Source organism: Coenobita brevimanus, chromosome 63 (genome assembly GCF_032717465.1).
Source record: "Coenobita brevimanus isolate Jiangsu-jjx chromosome 63, ASM3271746v2, whole genome shotgun sequence".
Taxonomy (NCBI): Eukaryota; Metazoa; Arthropoda; class Malacostraca; order Decapoda; family Coenobitidae; genus Coenobita; species Coenobita brevimanus.
The window spans coordinates 30,893,962-30,911,060 of record NC_137016.1 but is presented as its reverse complement, the minus strand read 5'-3'; the positions used below and the strand labels follow the sequence as shown (position 1 = coordinate 30,911,060).

Here is a 17,099-nt window from a genome sequence, read left to right as displayed (position 1 = left end):
ATCGTGCACTAAGACTATCTTGCTATGTGTAAGTTTGATTATCTTACCTGTGGGCCGTCTAGCTATACATCCGACTTGTTAACCAAACTATCTTGTACGTGGTGTACGAACATCTTGATAAGTGTGGGCAGGACTATCGTGCATCTGGACTAACTTGCTACTTTTTTTTTTTAATACTGTACTGCAAAGAACCTACAAAACTTTCTCTTCCCAAAGAAAACTGAACAAAAAATTAAGCCAGATTCAGGGTTTGTCATTTCGAGATGCCTGGTCACACTGCAATAAAACAAGCTGAGGAAGATAGCTCCAAAGTTTACCAGTTGTATAAGTGAAAGGCTGGTGCGGAGACTACCACGTGGAGCGAATTATTTTACATGTTGACTATCTTGCCACGAGTAGACCGAACTACCATGTGTGACGGACAATTTTATATCTGGACTATCCTGCATGGTGTGGGCCGGACAATCGCGTGGGCAGAACACTACCATGTGGGTGTGGGACTATCGACATAAGCGGACACATCGGGATTCCCCCACACAACTCCACCACGCCCCGCCCACCACCACCACCACTCGCATGCCGTCGTGTCACCAAGGTCATAACGCTCCACCACACAGCCCTCCTTCATTTATGGTCGGGGTCATTAGTCCCTTTACACTGTCCCCAAACAACACAACCCTCCCTCGTGTTCTACCACCATCAAAAGTTCGCGGACACTTCAATACAGGCAGTGGTACTGGAAGGTGTGTGTGTGTGTGTGTGTGTGTGTGTGTGTGTGTGTGTGTGTGCATGGTGTGTGTATAAGAGAGAGAGAGAGAGAGGGGGGGGGCTAGTGAAGAGTGAGACTGGCTTGGAGGGTTTATTAAAGTGAGGTAGCAAGGAGATAAATTAACTTCAGTAGGATGACATCTGTTGCAGGGTACTTTTGCAACCACCAGACGATTTTATTCAGCTTGCAGGATACTTCTCTTAGTGCATACATCTAGCCTTTCCATTTCGAGGAGCCTCACTTCCACTTGTTCAAATCGTCTGATGAAAAGGATATACTAAAAAAGAGGAGTATTCATGTGCGCAACACCCGCGCCCACGAACTGGTTTAAAGTCTGAACGCTTGACATTGACCAGTGGCCCTGATCCTTGACCAACAGTTCTCAAAAGCTTTTTGTTTGATTCTTGCCCTAACTTCAACCTTTTCAACTACTTTGGTCCAAGTGAGATCAAACTGTCGTAGTTGGCCTTTCCCTTTGATACTCACCGTTGGCTGCTTGCTCTGGAAGTCAAATCCCTTCATTCTTGTCGTACCTTGAAACGCTCCACAAAGTTTGGTTTGAATTGGATAAAAATTGTTTAAGTTGGTCTCGTCATATGACTTAGACCAACTGTTTTTAAAAACAAAAGGTCAGCCCCTTGGCTTAACCTCAGCCCATCCATCTACTTTGATCCAAATCAGATCAAAACTCAGTTATTTTGATCACACACGGCTGGCCCACCTTTCACCTTGATCTCTGATTATTTTCGAGATCAAATCCCTTCTTTTTTGTCATACATTCAACCCTTCCAACAAGTTTGGGCAAATTCAGATAAAAAGTGTTTTTGCTCGCCTTGCCGCATGACCCTGACTTTTGGCCTGTTGTTCTGAAGTAAATGAATACATAAATAAGAAAGAAAAAGCTCAACCCTTTGGCTGACCCACGTCATTTCCAACAAGTCTGGTTAGAATTTGATAAAATTATTTGAATTGTTATACACACACACACACACACACACACACACACACACACACACACACACACACACACACACACACACACATGCACTATCGCTCACGCGTTCACCCTACCAGATAATTATAAATACTGACCCTGAACGACTGCGGAGTACAAATGATGGTATACAGTAGAGAGCATTGTGACTGTTTGTTGGAGCACCATGGTAGCTGTAGGACAGAAAGAAAACTATTACTCTTTTGAACAAAAGAATAATGAGAGAGAGAGAGAGAGAGAGAGAGAGAGAGAGAGAGAGAGAGAGAGATGCATTAAGAACATAACCTATTTTTGAAAAGTTACTGAGAGCAACAAAAGAAAAAGAAAAATAACCCATTACTTTTTTTTAAAGAAGAAAAACCCACACAAGCCAAGATTAACTGCTCAACCACTCATACACCAACAACCTCTTTCTGAAGGGCGTAGCTGACAACAGTTTTTAAATCTGCCTTTTTATGGAGTACTGCCGGTACCTCAAACATATCCACCACGGCCGTACATATTCTGATGGTTATAGCCGACTCTCTAGTTCACTTCTGCACAGGCTCTGGCACGTTAATAACTTTGTGTATGCTTTTAATGCGAAATTTATTTATCTATCTACCTATACATCTCTATATATGCTGTAAACAGGAAATACAGATATAAATATAGACAGACAGACAGACAGGTATAAACAGATAAGTAAATGAATATCTAACCATTTTATTAACGTTACACTACAGATATATTACGCACAACAACAAATGACAACTATTCTGCAGAGAGAAACTCAACGCACTCAAAATTTTAAGGTATAATATAGAAAATAAATAACTGAAGAATACGTCTTACCAAACCTCCTTAGCAAATCCGCCCCAAGTTTCTTATCACTGCCGAATACCTGGATTAAGTTTATCTAATCACCTTCATCCCTCACACACCCTAGCTTGGAAAATTTTCAGGGACGTTATAAATATCTTCGTTAAAACTCTGTTGGAAATATGGCTTTTTTGGCTTTAGCTTATCTCAATTATTTCCATTACCATGGGCTGTTATATTTTGGTGTTCCATCCATTCAAACACACTCGGTCGTTCCAGCCCTTTAAATTAGGTCTCTCTCTCTCTCTCTCTCTCTCTCTCTCTCTCTCCACAATGTACTTTGGCTAACAAACAGTCACCTTCAGTTACCGAAACTGCCACTGAATGCCATCACAAATATAATGCACAGTAGATAACGCTCATTTTTCACTCCTATATAAAAAGCACACTTTTTTTTCACAATTATGCTTATGATAACCTACTACCTATATTAGTTTCAAGTTATTTTTTTCAAGTTTTTACTCTATCTGCTTTAAACTTCCAGAGTGAAGGGATAGAATAGAGATGTATGAATGAAGGAGGTTTGAAGGAAAGGCAGACTTACGGCAGAGGACAGAATAAGATAGAAGAATTTTACTTTAGTCCACTTCGAAAAAGAAGGCCTCTAGCTATTGACAGACAGATAGACAGACAAACATTTTCTCCAATTTCATTCGATTAAGAGCATTCACTCTCGTCATTCACTGGCATTCTTAACAGGCCACCATTTTAACATTCACTCTTCCGTCACTTTAAGTGCCTGCCTTGGTTCCAATTCATCGTTTGAATGTCCGTAGAAATATAACTGCTTTGAAGTCATTAACACAAGCAGCCGCACCGTAAGCCCATTTCCCGTCAATAAATGGAGTGGGCAGGATCCAGAATTAATGACGGTAACAGTCAATATCATATTACCCTCTTCGAGGTGTGGTGGTCCGAGACTAAGGTACCGCAGTCCAGTAACTTCGGTAGATGACCAGCCTACTTGCCATGGTGGCATTATATGATGGAAAACACTTCCTTCGCCTCTTGGCGAGCGAACCTATGCTAGACCATCACTATCAGCGACGTTCTAACCACTGTGCCATTTGAAAAGCAAAAAATAAGCATATTATCAGCTCGATATCACTACCAGCTATTAAGCGTTCATAATATATATATATATATATATATATATATATATATATATATATATATATATATATATATAGTTCTGTAGCTACAGAACGTGGTGAATGTTTTTGGCATATCCGATAGAGCCAGTATTCCGAAGGCTTGAATGATGAGTGAATGGAAGCGTGGCCCATTGGATTGGGCTAATTTTGGCTGTCTGGACATTGCTACTCCTCACCCTGCCTATTTCAAATAGGTTACCTCCTTCACTACCAGTGTCTTCTTCAGCAGAACATAGCCGCCTAGCGATTAACTCCTTCAGCTCAACAAGTCCTGCTTTCAGATTAAGTTATTCCTACCCTCAAAATATATTACTCACACAAGTAAAGACTTCCCGTCTTGATGAAAATAATGATGGCTACATCTATCCCGACAACTTCGAAAGACCCTCCTCAAGCAGAATAAAAACGTTTGGGGGAAGTAATCATAAAATAAACGACCTGACTGAATGTGTTAAGCTAATAAAATAGTCCACTTGATGGAATTTAAAAGCAAGGACGAAGGGGTTAACAGTGATGATAAACAGATGGAGATTACAAGGAAGTTACTCGTACAAAGAAGAGATTATATGAATGTACACCGCTATATGAAACAGTAAAAAGAAATTAATGAAGGAGACAGGAAAAATATAGACAGCGATAAGGAGGATAGGGGGATTTAAAAGGAAACAGAGATGAGAACTTGAAGAAGCCTATGTTAGGGGAAGAGGAAATTGTGTGAGTATGAAGTAGGAGGCAGAAGAAGATAATGTGATGTACAGAAAAAGTGTGAGGTGAGGAGGCAGAAGAATTGTAAGGTGAGGAAGCAGAAGAGGTGTGAGGTAGATGTGATAGAGGTGGAGGTCATGAGGTGGTAGAGGTGGAAAGTAGGGGGTAGGTGTAAGTGGTGAGTGTGATATGCATGAGGTAAGAGAGATGACGCGTTTGAGGTAGGTACTACGAGTATAGCAAGAAATAGAGGAGTGAGACGGTATAGCAGAAAAACAAAGTGTTAAGTAAACGGGTGAAGGGTTGTGGTGGTGATGAAGTTGTATATGAGGAGGTAGAGAGGAAGAGGTACGTGAGAACATGAAGTAGTACGTGGAGAAAAAGTCAGGGAACAGAGGTTTAGGGAAGGACTACGTGGCACAAAAGGCTAGGTAGAGCCATTTCGTTATGTATGTTGCATTCTAGACTAACTTATTTCGCATGTTATTTACGTCATATAAGTACTGGCACAGTCTGCATAAATAACACGTACAGGGCGGAGGTAAGAGTCTCCGCAAAGATAGAAATAGGAAATCTGCTAAAGGAAGAATACATAGCACACAGACATGTCCTGATAATAAAAATATACATCAATAGTTGCAATACGAGGGGAAAATATCTGATGCTTCATCCCACACACACACACACACACACACACACACACACACACACACACACACACACACACACACACACACACACACACACACACACACACACACACACACACACACACACACACACACACACACACACACACACAAATAAGAGACGATAAGAGTGACCTGAATAAGTAAATACTTCAAGATCAAACTGATAACACGAAAACACACGTGAACGCAAGAACTTCAGTACTAAGAAAATACAATTAATAAAAAAGGAATTAAAAGAAGTAATTCAAGATCATGACAGAAAGATGGAAAGAACAACTAGAACAAAAACATTAGCCGTACATGGGGAAAACAAGATGAATGAAAGGTGAATATATAACACCTATGAATGCGCATTACTATTCCAGACCAGAAAAGATTTACTTATAATGAAGTGGATAAATTTAGACAGAGACAAAGAAACACGATGTCCACTCTGTAAACAGGAGACACTAGAAATTTTCCTACTATGCTGTGTTGGACTTGCCCCGACAATAGGGAAATATACATTGGTGCAACGACCTTAAAATGAAAACGAGATTAAAGAAGTATTTGAAGAATGTGATGCAAGGAAAGCAGATGAATACAAAAAGGATATTTAGTGAGTTGTGGAGTAGAAGTTAAAAGAAACTGAACAGCAAGCACGGGGGACAGTGACGCGGTGTAATGTTTATCAGCAACAGCAAGGAAAATGGTAAAGGACGCCATTGAAACAGCAAGACCAGGACGACCAACTGAAGTGCTAAACACGTGGATGTGGAAGTGTAATGTGCAGAATAACTCGCTCGAAAAGACCCACGGTTCTAAGATGTGAGTCCATGGCTTGGAAAAACTAGATGACAAAGATACGAAAAGGTAAGGAATGACAGGTTGGGAAGGAGAGAACGCAGATTAATAGCAATAAATCCATCCATCCATCCATCCATCATCTAATCCTACGTTGCCCCATGAAGAGCGTAGGAGCCAGGGGCTAGGCAAGTTGGTCCTGGCATTTAAGATGAGAGTGACTAGCCTCACTCATCCCTGAGTGGCATTACGTGAGTAATAAACCCCAACCACCCCTTGGATATAAGCCTTCACCGACTCAATCAGACTGGAGCACCGTTATTACTCACTAAACCACCAGGCGCCAAAATTGGGTTATATGGTTACCACCCAGAGTAGTAAATGGTTTCCTGGTGTACAGGAAACCATTTGGCTTGTCACTCAGTGTAGAGTCACCCATAGGCAGAAGGAAGAGGAAAGAATGAAGGAAAGAAAGACATAAGAGGGAGTGTAAAGTCACCCTCAGGCAGAAGAAAGAGGAAAGAATGAAGGAAAGAAAGACAGAAGAGGATGGATGGAAAGAAGTATGGAGGAGAGGCAAGGGCAGACACCCGAAAGCAGCACTACATCAAGTGAGTGGATGGTGAGCGCCCCCACCTACCACAAATAGCAATAAATAATTTACTTAAAGAAGAAGAAAAAAATGAATATAATGTTATCACACCAAGGGGTAAGAAAAAGTGCAGGTAAGAACAAATAAATAATAAATAAAAGACATAAATGAATATCAGTAATAATGTGTCAGAAGGGTCATGCAAGGCACAGGCTGGGAGGGAAAGAGTGCAGATTGTGTAATAAATAATAAATCATAAATGAATAATACTGTATCGGAGGGTAAAAGATGACACAGGTTGGGAGGGAAATAAAGAGTATAGTAAGTAAATGATAAATAAAATTGATAGTAAATTATTTTGCATCGGGGTACAGGAAGACAAGATGTGAAAAAGTACAAGCAAGCAATAAAAAATATTTATAAAAAGTACATCATTAATAAAGATAACTAAGAAGGGAAGAAAAAGTGCAAGTGAAGGGTGTAAGACAGTAAAGTAATACTAATGAATATGACAAATGAATAAGCAGGCTATGCAAATGGGAAGTAAATAGTGCATGAGGTAGGCTAATTGTGAAGAGAAGGTTTAGATGAGGCAGAGCAATACCTGACGCAGGTGAGAGGATAGGGGACAGAACTGAAGTTAAGTGGAGGGAGTGGGGTAAGGGAGGAAGAGGGAAGGGGAAGGGGGAGCTGGTGGAGGAAGGTGGAAGGGGGAGTGAAGGGAGAACAGGTGAGGGACAACGAGGAAGGGTGAGAGGAGAGGGAAAGGAAGAGGAGTAAAGGGAAGGGGAACGGGTGACATAAGGAGAGGGGAAAAGTGGCGAAAGGGGATGAGCAAACGCTGAGGTGTGAGAGGCGGGGGAAAGGATGGCGGGCAAAGGGAAATGCGTGAGGGGTGAGGAGAGGGGTAAAGGATGACGGATAAGGGGAAGGGGGGAAGGGTGAGGGGAGGAGTGTGTGAGCGAGGTAAGGGGGTAAGAGAGGGAGGGGCGAGGGTTAGACAGGTGCCAGGTGAGGCCGCGGCGCCATAGTTTCAGTTGATCGTTTGACCGCGTGGCAGCCGCACCAGCCGCAATCACCAAGCAGGCGGGGCAGTCGGTGCCACCAGTACGGCTATCCCATGTGGAACTGTGATTCGTGAACTCGTGACAAATGAAACAGACAAAAGAAATTAGAGAAACTAAGACACATGTGAATCGTTAGCGTTGACCGACATGTCCAGTGACAAGCGGTCCTCAGGGCCACCAGACCGTGAGCCAGGGCAAGGCAGGCGTGGCCGCTACGGCACGCAGGTGTATGACTCCAGGAACCCTAGGTACGGAGGCCGACCCAGCCAGGCGGGTGACGGCGCCTCAGACCCACCCGGCAGAAACGCAGGCCATGACGGACCCCGCGAGGGTGGACGGCGAGGCCAGCCCTCCGCCGAAGGCCCCGATATGGCCACGGTGGGAGGGCTGCCGCTGGGTCAGAGTGGGCGTGGACGGCAAGGTGGGCGGCGGGGCAGCTTGGACAATGGGCGGGGTAATAGTGTTGAGGACGGGAAGGGCGGCGGGGCGGGACGGCGGCGGGGGAGCGTGGACAGCGGTGAGGCGGACAAGATGGTGGACGAAACAGCTAGCGGCGAGGGCCCCAGTCAGGACGTGGACCAAGTGGTGGCCAGACAAAGGGGCAGAATCCTGATGCTTACCTCCAAGGGCGATTGGCCCGCCCTAGATCACGCCCTCAAGGTTTTGGAACGCTTTATCCCTGAGGCTCCGATAGGAGGCGGCTCGGCCCCACAATACGCCCCTCTCAAGGACCTGGCTGACGAGGTAAGTAACCATCACCCTTCTGCCTCTGTGGTATATTCTCTTTGATTAAGCCAAATACTGCCATCAATCCATCTACAGTATAATACAATGAAGTAACATATTAACACTGTGATATTTGTCACGAATTGCTACTATGCAGCGTCGTATTACAGTCGCAATTTGCCAATGAACTGTGAGAAATAATGTGCACACACACACACTAAAATGCTTGCCAAGTTGCTGTGAATGGGGTACAGTAAAACCATTGGGTAAGCTCAAAACTCGTCCTCCCGCCCATCCCGGGGAGGGCGGCGTAGAACCTTGGTTGCGTTACGTCACCACAGCGGAGGAACCTGACACACGCCCACTTCCCATACACCACATACACCCTACCACACTCAGTACACTCACAGTACACACTCAATACACTCATAACCCTCTCGATACAAACACGGAGTACGCACCTTGGCATATGGACCTAACACACACCCACTCCACCGTAACACCACACAGAGCAGTATTCTCGCCGGCTAATTGTCTTTCTTACCAATCTGTTTCCACAAATGATACGTTAATTATCTGCTTTAAGATATTTTTGCAATGTACGTCTGAACTGTGAAAATGCAAATACCATACAAGACAATATAAAGGCGTAATATGTGGAATAAACTACTACGAGAAAGTGTTACGAATCCTCCAACGCAGACAAGAATACGGATCTGTATATACCACACTTTCAGTACCTAACACAGTCAGCTTATTTTCTCCTGTCGGAACTGGGCTACTCCACAAACTGAATAATGAGTCGTGGTTTCATAAAATTCAACGTGTCTTATTTATGAAGTAGGTACGAGTCTCTTTGGTTAGACCTACTATTCAAATCGACTCTAATCTGGCGACAGTTGCGCATTAACTGAGCTGAAATGGGTTAGGGATCTTGGTCAGGTTAGAAAAAACGCGTTAAAAATAATCAGCAGCACTGATATCAAGACCGCTGAAGCTAGAAGACAAAGCATAAAGGCAATGCCGATGCAAAGGCCACTCCTACAAAATATAGTACCGCTTGAACTTAACTGAAGCGTTTACAATTGGGAAAAAAATTTCGCCATGCATTTCACCTCTTCTACTTCTCATTGCCCTCTACTAGCTAATATTCCCAATCTGAGAGTGGCTTGGAATGTTTCTCTGCCCTTAGATGAGTTTCTTGATAATATGCATCAAAAGAAGAATGAGACAGACATGCCCTAAGAGTGAAGCAAGCGGAGATAAACTGTAGGCAAACGTTTGTCTTGTACTATACAGTTGCCAGTTTACATAGGTACAAAACAAGTCTGAATGTGCATTAATTTCAACGAAGCAGGCTACAGTCAGGGATAAAGCTGCACCTAGTATTCATAGTCTACTTCGTCTATTTCACACTTTGGGTATATTCGTCTCTTTCCTCCTCGACACACTTGAATAGAAAAAAAAAAAAATCTGACATATGGGGCTGAACCAAATGAAAATAAGTGAAAATCTACAGTTACTCACACGGGTGGACCATCTCGCAATCGTCAGTCCTACCTTCACGAAATAGTTGTTTTTGAGGTATATAATTTTGACTTTAAAATATATATTGCAACTGATCTTCACGTTGCACAGCAAAAAAAAAAAAAAAAAAAAAAAAAAAAAGACAGAGGAGACACCATATCTCATCTGTATATCATTTAGCAAGTAGGCTAACATAATCACACTATTTTCACAGTTGAGGGTAGGAAGGAAAAAGTATTAAGAGAACTTTCTTCAACCTCTGGAATACGAAGACGTCTTATCCATTTACTTATACTGTCCCCAAAGGAGTTTATTCAACTTAGTAGAGACTGTTCGAATTAGGAGTAGTTACTGATACAGCTTTCCTTATCGCTTCAGAATGAGAGGCCATTCTTAAGACTGATATAATCGTCTGGAAATAGCAACAATGAAATGCAGTCATACATCACTGGTTTAGAGGGATTAAAATGTCAAGTGAAAATGGGCATCAATTTCATCGACTAAAGTGTTTCTGATAGCATAGGAGGCTTCGTAGCACCTCCTCCTAACCGATTTATTTTACATACTACACCTTAACATTCTCTTGTATGTTGCCAGTATCATTTTAATATCGACAGTGCAACAATAACATATACATGATGATGCTGAGAGGCAATGAGGAAAACATATAATAAGGGAATCTTACAAAATCTTTGAATAAATTTGAATACGACTCTATATTACTATGCAAGCAACTCAAAATGACCGGCTCCGTTCAAGTGACTTCTCGTGTGGTATGTGTAAGCGGTTCATTCCACAATAAAACAAATTTCATAATCTGGCTATAAAAATACTCCATGCACTTTCACCTCTGCGTCCTGAATGCTGAGGTGTAACAAAAGATACACACGAAGTAATGCCACGATGGAGGTACAGCAGTATTATTCTCTTAGTCGGCAACTGAGCAACGGGAAATTTGCTGCAAAAGGACTAAAATCTGTCAAATTAAGGTGGAAGAACTACAGTTACTGTAATCAAAATTTCTCGTCAAATAAAAAATAATTACAAGGACAGCTAAGGCAGAGCTAAGTGTCATACTATCTAATAAAAAATAAAAAAAAGTTGCCCTCCTACATCTCTTCATGTATTGTTCACCATTCCTCCACTGATTTACTGACGCAATTTTTTTTTTCTTTGGCAACACAATAAAATGTCTTACTCCATCCTTTACATCGGACAGTGAGGCATTGCCGTAACTAGACCATAACAGCAATTTCATTTTGAAGATGTAAACGTCTATCTCCACAATAAACAAATTATCCCTGAGCTATGGCAATAAGCAAAATCTAGTTCCAGCAACAGATTAACCTTACCCATATAATATTTTTCCACTTTTTTTTTTTTTTTTTTTTTTTTTTTTTTTGGTGTTCGACTCTTAACAGCTTGTTCCCTTAGGTCCATTAGACCTCCTATGTACCACACAACTACCACATGTCACCAATGGAGTCAAATTATATTTCTGACACTGAATATGTGGTTGCTGACAATAATAGTATCCAGTATATAGTTGAACAAACATGAAACTGTTGCACAATATTTTGAAACGTTTGTTGGTCTCCGAATATCGCATCCGAAAGTCATTGTTATTTAGAGTAGTTGTTATTTACGTCCGGAACTGTATATAGTAAAAACTTATCGATGGAAGGGCAGAATAACAGTGGTCTAACATCTCATGTTAGCATACAGGAGATTGAAGGATATTCGAAAGTTCAGTCAGTTTCTCCTTTCTCAATATATTAATAACAATGTCTTCGGAAATTCGGTCAGTTTTTCCTTTCTTAACATATTAATAACAATTTCTTCGAAAATTCGGCCTTTTTCTCCTTTCTTAATATATTAATAACAATGTCGTTTTGGATAAAATACGCAGATAATCGGTAAATCACAGTCGGATAAGAGGAAAACATCTGACCTTTTCATGATGTTGACAAATTATCGTGAGTCAGCAGCCGAGCACGAACCTTCCCTTCTTGCAGTCTCCATTCCACCTAGCGAAACCTTGGGGTTGGATGAAGGATCCACTGTACTAATTATTACGGTCATTATAGCGCCATTACTTAGGCCCGACTCTATCTCTTGCTTTATCTAGAGTGACAACCGGTCTAAAGCCTCGCAGAAGCTAATTAGAGATGCGTATCGAAGGTTACTTGGGTTATAATCAGGTAGTGAGACAGGGCAGGTAACGGACAGTGAATATCATATGTATTCCACCAGCACCTAGTCAGTACAGTCAGGGACAAAAGTTTCCCTCCTGTTCTAGACAAAGAATCATAAGAAGCCTCTCTCAAGCTTAGAAACTTAGCCAACAGTGGAATATGAGACGTAAAAGTGATAAAAAATTAAAGGACCTTCTGTCACCAACTGCACATGATGGATTCCATCTCATTTACAACAGTACCATTTCTCTGCATTAAACTGATGCTACCCCAACTCACTTCACAGCGACGAATCCGAAAGTGAAGATAGAACCATCCAATAGTCCTTAAACTACGCAAAATTAGGATATTACATACTCTGCCAAAGGTCTGACCTGAATAGCTGCTGTGGAGGAAGCTCAAAACATCCAGATATAAACAGTCATATGTGCTTGCAGACAAACTGGGTTATTCTTAAGGTTCGATAGCATGGGACCCGACACGAGATGTCCAATACTTTAAACATTCATTATTTATTATTACTGCCAATAAACACTGGGGCATCAATCGTCGATTGCTGTTCATATATTCATTAATTACTGCGAATACTGATAAAAATTGGGACTTTACATGAGACTTCGAATTAGCTTCATTTATTTGTTTTTGCTGTTAATACTAATAAAAGTACTAATGATGCTTCTTCTCATCAAACTTCCCTACAAATAAAACTTGCCCGAGGAACTGTTCCTTCGTGTCATCCGCTCACAAATAAAAAACAACCACCACGTAGAAGGATTCACTTCTCTGGGATGATCTAGGGGGAGTCTGTGCTGCACTGGTTAACACACCCAGCTCGCAACTGAAGAACCTGAGTTCGATTCTGAGGATGGTCAGGCTCATGGACAACACATACAGTATTTGCCTCTTGCCCCTGTTCACCCAGCAGTACAAGGGACCTGCATGGAAACTGACTATTGCTGGTCGTATTCTAGGGGAAAACTGAGACTTAGCGATAACCGACTATCTTAATGACTCGTGTAGTTGACAGGCACTGATCTAAGCCGCCTACGTCTTGGGATGACCGTTTAATCCCCAAAGTGAACATCTGAATAATATTTAGTCTTAAAGAACCATAAAGAAAAATGAATGAGCATCGTCCTCACCAACATAATCTTTTTTCCCACCAAAAAGATGGGTGATATTTGAGACACACACACACACACACACACACACACACACACACACACACACACACACACACACACACACACACACACACACACACACACACACACACACACACACACACACACACACAATTACTGGGGAACAGGAGCGGCACAGAATTAACCTTCCGTAATGCCTATGTTTACCACTTAAGTCTAAATGAAGAGGTGTCACCAATCCATCAAGCAACAAGACAGACCATGGTGATAAGACACATTATCATCTCTCAGTCAACCATTAAAGGACAACACCACTTGAAACCTCTTTGAGAAAACGACATAGCTCACTGTCACTTTATTTCCATCCCTAAATAAGACTAACATTTCACTCATCATCAGCGTTAATTCTGTTTTCCATGTCCGCGTGTCAGCCATAGTTTACTTTATATTCTACTGACAGACATTTCACTCACTTTACCCATGAAATGTACAGTGTGCTAAAACTGAGCGGCACAAACCAGTAGCTTATTTTTATTTATTAATCAATTAATTTTTTTGGAATATGGTCATCCATCCACCCTTCTTTCATCTAGAAGGTTTCATATTCCTCAATGCAGGATACGCTGTCTGTCTGTCTGTCTGTCTGTCTGTCTCTCTCTCTCTCTCTCTCTCTCTCTCTCAGTATTTCTTTGTCACATCACACCACCTTAGTTCGTTTCCTACTACCCACTCCCTCACTAATTACCCTGCACACCCGGACTCAAGTATCCTTCTATTACGCACTCCATTTCCTATCTCTGCATCAGCAGCTACGCTAAAATAGCTCATATCTTTAGCCTTCATCAATACACATTTCTCTCTCTCTCTCTCTCTCTCTCTCTCCTTTTTCTTCTTCAACTTTTTCTATTTCGATTTTGTTTTACTTTTTCACAGTGGCAAGTGCTTATAAAAACATAAAATTTCAGCTTCTAAATATCTCGATTTTCTGAAATTCCTCAAGGTATTACTGTTCAGATTCACTAAATTCTGTTCCAGTGTCACCAACCTATATTTTATTTTCAGTCTGATCTTCACGCCTTGTCGGAATCCTTTTCTGAAGATACTCATCGTTTCCCCAGCTCAACCTTGTTTCGTCGCTATTCTTGCTCGTCTTTTAGTTCTTAACCTACAGATTTCATTTATGTTCAGTTCCATTTCCCCTCACGTCAGCCTCTAATCCAACTCTCCTCACATCGGCCGAGGATGAGGTGGAGGGATGTGGTGTAGAGTATACGAGTATGAATGTGGGCGCAGTGAGTAGGAGGAACAGCAGTCTGATGGCATGGGACAGGGTGACATGAGATTTGCTTCTGGATAACCCCTCAAGGAATGAGGCGTCTGGCTAAATAGCAAGACAGACAGATGGAGAAAAATATATATAGACAGACAGATAAGCAGATAGATAGACCAGATAACAATACCACAGAATCATTAGATTTCAACTACACAAGAAGCTGATTTAAAAAAAAAAGCAATAATACATGCCATCTCAGTTTTACGTAACAAGCAGCTAAATAAAAACTAAATAAACAATAAGTAATAAATCATGAAAAAAATTTCATCATTTCCACCTACGAAGGCTGATGCAAGAATACATACGGTAACAATTTTAATATATGCATGAGCAATAAACAGTACCAAGAAGTCTTTCCCATTTAAGACATAACCTTTCCAACTATACATATGGAGTATATAAATGAGTAAAAAGGTACAGGAATAAACAAAGGAATGCCACAGTCTCAGCTACAAATACTCTCAGGTGCTCATGTTGAGAGAGAGAGAGAGAGAGAGAGAGAGAGAGAGAGAGAGAGAGAGAGAGAGACCCGTCTAGCAGCAAACTCTCATCCCTTTTCTGTCCAACTCTCTAATGCAAGAGTTAACCGTTACTCCCATTCCTTCATTTATGCAACAGGTCAGCTCTGGAACTGTCTCCCTCTGTCTGTATTTCCTGCTAGCTATGATCTCCAGTCTTTCAAACTCAGTGTGTCCAGGCATCTCGAAATGAATGGATCTTGAATTTGGCTCTCTCTTGTATTTTGTTTTTCTCTTGGAAGGAACAGTTTTGCGGGCTCGTTGCCTTTGGTTCCTTCATCCTTACATACAAAAGAAAAAATAAGAGAGAGATAGAGAGAGAGAGAGAGAGAGAGAGAGAGAGAGAGAGAGAGAGAGAGAGAGAGACAATACAACAATACACAATGAAGTTCCGGAGTTTCACCTGCACATCAAGCTAACAAATGAAAAAAATAATAATACCATGGAATGCTTCAGATTCACGTCCGTTCCACAACATTCCTCATACATCCACAGTGCATCAGTAGGGTGAGAGAGAAATTACTTCACCTTTATCAGCTTATCTATGGAGGCGCGCGATGGGGAAGATAAGGCCAGAACGGAGGGTGGCTGTCAAGAGACTAAGTAGCTGATGTTTAACTCTCAGGCGCCTATGACGCTCTCTTAGCTGAATTACATCGTCTGAATTTAAGTGGAATTTAATACTGAAGGGGAGAAATGTCTGTCAATTATCAACCCTATGTAGTTGAGGCTCAAATCTCTCAAACTCCTATGACTCACTTCCAGCTGACACAAATCGTCTGACATTAGCTTGAACAGAATATGTTACCGATGAGACTAGTAAACCGAAATAGATGCTGTTTAATTCCTTGAATACAGTGACTTTCTTTTTTTTTTCATTCTCACTCCTGTTTGGTGAATTCATTGAGTTAAAGATAGCCACCCACCCCTCCCAGTAGTAAAGGGGTTGATGGAGGATGTATTTCACCTCACTAGCTCGAAAAATATCTCATAAGCTGAATAAAAGAGTCACTTGATAACAACAGTCCAAAAATGACGGGATTAGCTCATCCTGACCGGAAAATGGACATGCTGTCAATGCTTCCCTTATCACATCTACGTACTGTACGGCATATCTTATTTTTTTTAACTATCTTCTGTTATCAGCAACGTTTATTATAGTTTTTCTTACCTCTGTTATCAGCAAAATTCATCCTACTTGTACCAGTAAAATAACCCTCTATTTGTCGGAACAGTTCTATTATTCTGTTCAAGCTTAAGCCAGGCATTTTTTTTTTTTTTAGCTGAGCAAGTCATAGGAGCCCAAGTGTTAATAATGCTCCCAATAACTCTCTCGTGGTCAGGACAACTCTCTCATTCTCTTTCTGGTAACGCCTGATGATTTGATGAAGCTGAGTTAGTAAAGGAGCCTAAGAATGTTACATAATCATTTAATTCTGATACGGACATCTCTGATTTCAGTCCCCCAGACAATTTGTACATGCCTCGGAATGGACCTCTTACGTGCCTATTCATTTAGTCCCCACAATGATATTTTTATTTTATTCGTCCTTCCCCCCGAAGACGACTTTTTCCATGCTTGGGAAGGGCCTTCTTGGTGATGTGGTTAGAAATAATCTCCCTTCACCCTTTTACTGGGATTACCTTTCTATTTTATTCCGGACTCTGCTTGGTGATAAAATACTTCAATCCGGCGACGTATTTCTCAGCCTTTTTATTTCGTAATGTTTTACTTACTTTAGGGAAGATCTCTCTTACTCAGTGAGTTAATTGAAGGCTGTATCTAACCTCTACAGTTCGAAAAGTCTCTTCATAGCTTAAAAATATCGTCTGCTGGTCGCAAAAATAAAATGAAATGGACGTCGTGCAAGAAAATGGATTAAAAGCCATGAAATTACGTCTTTTTAAAGGAAGGGTAAGTAAACGAAACAAATATTACTGCCAATAATGCAACACTTTTGACATTACCTACTGAGCCGCACACACACACACACACACACACACACACACACACACACACACACACACACACACACAC

The 17,099-nt window shown here is 41.4% G+C and overlaps 1 protein-coding gene across 1 annotated transcript in view; it reads left to right on the top strand.

The window, feature by feature from the left end:
• The first annotated feature begins 7,764 nt into the window (after window positions 1-7,764).
• Window positions 7,765-17,099, top strand: part of nompC (no mechanoreceptor potential C) — a 323,022-nt gene continuing 313,687 nt past the window's right edge. Inside the window, exon 1 of the mRNA XM_080275921.1 lies at window positions 7,765-8,361. Coding sequence (XP_080132047.1) covers window positions 7,765-8,361 — 597 coding nt within the window. The remainder of the gene's footprint in view (window positions 8,362-17,099) is intronic.